General features: G+C 42.4%; 1 protein-coding gene across 1 annotated transcript; it reads left to right on the top strand.

The window, feature by feature from the left end:
• Positions 1-593: 593 nt before the first annotated feature.
• LOC127221386 (nuclear transport factor 2-like) lies at positions 594-1,437 on the top strand. Its single transcript, XM_051183295.1, has one exon. It carries the CDS (start codon positions 646-648, stop codon positions 976-978), a length of 333 nt encoding a protein of 110 aa, XP_051039252.1. The 5' UTR covers positions 594-645; the 3' UTR covers positions 979-1,437.
• The last annotated feature ends 2,053 nt before the right edge of the window (positions 1,438-3,490 follow it).

Genomic DNA, 3,490 nt, shown 5'->3' with positions numbered 1-3,490 from the left:
ATCTTAAATACAAATCTTTTATGAGGCAGGAGAAAGAATTGCTTTAGAATTAATTCCCCAAAGTGGTATTTCTGCCTCCAAGTGTGTGAAGGTCAGGAAGACTCCTTAACATAGATGGTATCATTGCTTTTCAAAATACTTTCACCTATGATGAGTAAAATGCAAATGCCCTGTTTATTCCCTTATTACCATGGGAGAAAAGGGTGGTGGTGTTGCCAGTCACAAATAACAGTCACAGGGGGCACTACCCTTGGGATTATCTGAGTTTCTGTGAGAACACATTACTATAGAGTAAGACCAGCCACATACTTGGCCCCCTCTGCACAAGCTGGGTTCCTTCTGACTTTCTCAACAATGTCAGAATAAAGGTAAAGGGAACTTTTACCATTCGACAGAGAGACAGACTACTTGATTTTAAGCATCTTTGCCTCCAAAATTGTGAGCTAAATAAAATTCTTTCAAAATATTCCACTTCATATACTTGATTATAGCCAAAGAAAATGTACTAATACATTTTATATAAACACAAATGTAATAAAATAATGAATGGGACAGCTATAAATAGAGTATAGAAGACGGAGATCAAGGCTGCTGCCGCCATCGTGCCAGCCCCACTGGTCTTGGTGAGGTGGGTGACTCTCCAGGATGGGAGACAAGCCAATTTGGGAGCAGATTGGATCAAGCTTTATTCATCATTACTACCAGTTGTTTGATAATGACAGAACCCAACTAGGCACAATTTACATTGATGCATCATGCCTTATGTGGGAAGGACAGCAGTTCCAGGGGAAAGCTGCCATTGTGGAGAAGTTGTCTAGCCTTCCCTTCCAGAAAATCCAGCATAGTATCACGGCGCAGGACCATCAGCCTACACCAGATAGCTGTATCATCAGCATGGTCGTAGGCCAGCTCAAGGCCGATGAAGATCCCATCATGGGTTTTCAACAGATGTTTCTATTAAAGAACAACGATTCTTGAGTTTGCACCAATGACATGTTCAGGCTTGCCCTGCACAACTTCGGCTGACCTCTATCTGGCCAGATACTCCCGCTGTTTCTTCCTCCCTCCTCTTCCCAATACTATCTCACTCCTCCAGATGTTCCAAATATCATACACACACGATCAGGGCCGAGGTGGGAGTGGGTGCAGTGCGATTCTGTCACCACAGCGTTGTGCATGATGTTTGGATGCTAGACTAGTTGCATCTGACAGGAGAAGTTTGTGTTGTACCAGTGCATGCCTTGGAAAGACTTAAGTAATGCAAAAGATTGTCGGTTTTTGTTTTTGTTTTGTTTTTTAATCTACTGACAAGTTGCTCTAGTAACCCAAAGAAGTGAAGGAGAAAGCAGCTGCCTCACCGCCCAGATATTGATTTGTTCAGATGTTTCAATGCCTCATGATACAATAAAACCACAAAATTTTTCTTAACAGTTTAAATTGTTTTAATTAGTTAAGTAGTTGGCTGGGCATCAACAATTCTGGCCCATTGTCTCTTATTTCACCCTCTCACCTCTGCCTCACCTTAACAGTATCTGCTACAAGGAGCAAACTGACTGAAGTTGCCAGTCCCAACCAAGTTTTCTCAAGCCTGCTAGGCCAGAGTTCTCTCCAACCCACTTGGTCTTTGGAAAGCAGGGAAAGCTGGAAGCAGGTCTGGCCTGAAGCTTGTCTTGTACTGAAGGCTCTAAAGTCAGTTCTGTTTGACACCTCCTGTGGCCTCTGCTTCGAGTAGATTCACATCTAGTAGCAGGATAGATGATTCTACTGTAACTTCTAGAAAGCCCTTGATAAATATGGTTTCCCATATTTAGACTCTCCGGGATGAAATCCCAGATGGACCTGCTCCATTCCCAAAAGGGTCAGGATCACAGAATTCCCACATTCCCTAAGCAAAGCAAGAGATGCTGTACTACCTGCTTGGTATGTCAACTGGGCCCCACTAAGTTGGAGTATAAATTCCACAATACAGAAGAAATCAGTGTGAAGGAATCATGCTCTCGTTCTCCCCTCCAGACTTTTGCAGGGTACACGGTATGCGCTCTTCAAATCCCAGAAGTCTTAACTATTAGGGCAGTTTCTGCCCTGCTCCTTAGTTTGGGCACAGGTCTTGCCCAGTACAAATCTAGCTTTTCATCCTTGAGACCTCTGGATAGTATAAAGCTGGTATCAAAATAGCAGCTGCAGCCTAGGATTGGTTGGGCATACCTGAAAACTCTCCCCTCCCCCCAAATCTCGCACTGTGGGGGGAGTAACTTTCCTCATACTCCACAGGTTGCCTGGTTACACCAGCACAGTTCTGGACAGCACACAGGAGGTATCAGTGGGACTGATCTCTAAGCTGCTGTGTATTGGGGGAAGTAGGGGTGGGGGAGAGGTAGATATCATCTGCCTCTTAATCCACCCTGTATAAAATCTGCAATACAGCTTCTTCCATGTACCTGTGCCTGAAATGTCTGCAATAAAGAAGTGTTTGTAAAAAAAAAAAAAAAAAAAAAAAAAAAAAAAAAAGACAGAGATCAAGGAGTCAGGCTGGCTATGATGGTACATGAACTGAAGAAAAGGGATCTAGAGATATGACCGGGTAAAGTTGATCTAGAAGTAGAGGTGTTTCTATTTAAAGAAGGAGACAGGTGGCAAGAGGTCAGGGCAAGACTAAAGCAAGAAGAGAAAGGGGCATGTGACTTAGCACAGCTCAGTGCCACAAAATATGAACACCTCTGAGCATCATATGTGTCTGCTCTGGGATGACCGATTATTTCAGGTACCCCACTGACATTACTAGGAGTTTCTGGTAGTTCTAAAAGTAGACCATACTTTTTATTTAAAAAGGGAAAGCAGGGAAGGGGTATACTTAGATGAAGACCTATTGGCAGTTAAACACTGCTGAGAGGAGAAATTAGCCTTCCTCAGAGAGGAACCCCTAAATACTTATCCGAACCCAAGTGGCTGGCCCTGAAAACAACACACAAGCAACACTAAATGGACTCAATGGACTGCTTTCATAAATTTACTTGCAAATAACAATATGTACACACAGACATGTAACAACAATAATTAAAGAATAAGAATTTAATGAGAGAATGGGGATGTGGGAAGAGTTTGGGGGAGAAAGGGGGAGGAATGATAAGATCATATTTTAATTCAACCTTTAAAACGTCAAAGTATTTACTTATATTTGGGAAAGTTATTCTATTTGCTAGATATTTAACCTAGTTGGTGGTCGGAACTACTTGTCTCACTGTTCTCCACTTTGGACATGCTTTGTATCCAGCAGAACAGTTGCTTACGCAAATCTGTTTGTTCCCTCTGCAATGAGAAATTAGAAAGGGCATGATATTCATTCAGAGAGAAGCCAGTAAATTCAAATATGAAGACATTATAAATGAGCCAAATAAACACCATGTTGTCTACCAGTTCCTGGACACTGAAGAACAGAAGATGATCATCATCTTCTCTCCAGCAATCTCACATCCTTCCTGCCTTTGCCATT

Source organism: Phodopus roborovskii, unplaced genomic scaffold (genome assembly GCF_943737965.1).
Source record: "Phodopus roborovskii unplaced genomic scaffold, PHOROB, whole genome shotgun sequence".
Taxonomy (NCBI): Eukaryota; Metazoa; Chordata; class Mammalia; order Rodentia; family Cricetidae; genus Phodopus; species Phodopus roborovskii.
This window is presented reverse-complemented; position numbering and strand designations above follow the sequence as displayed.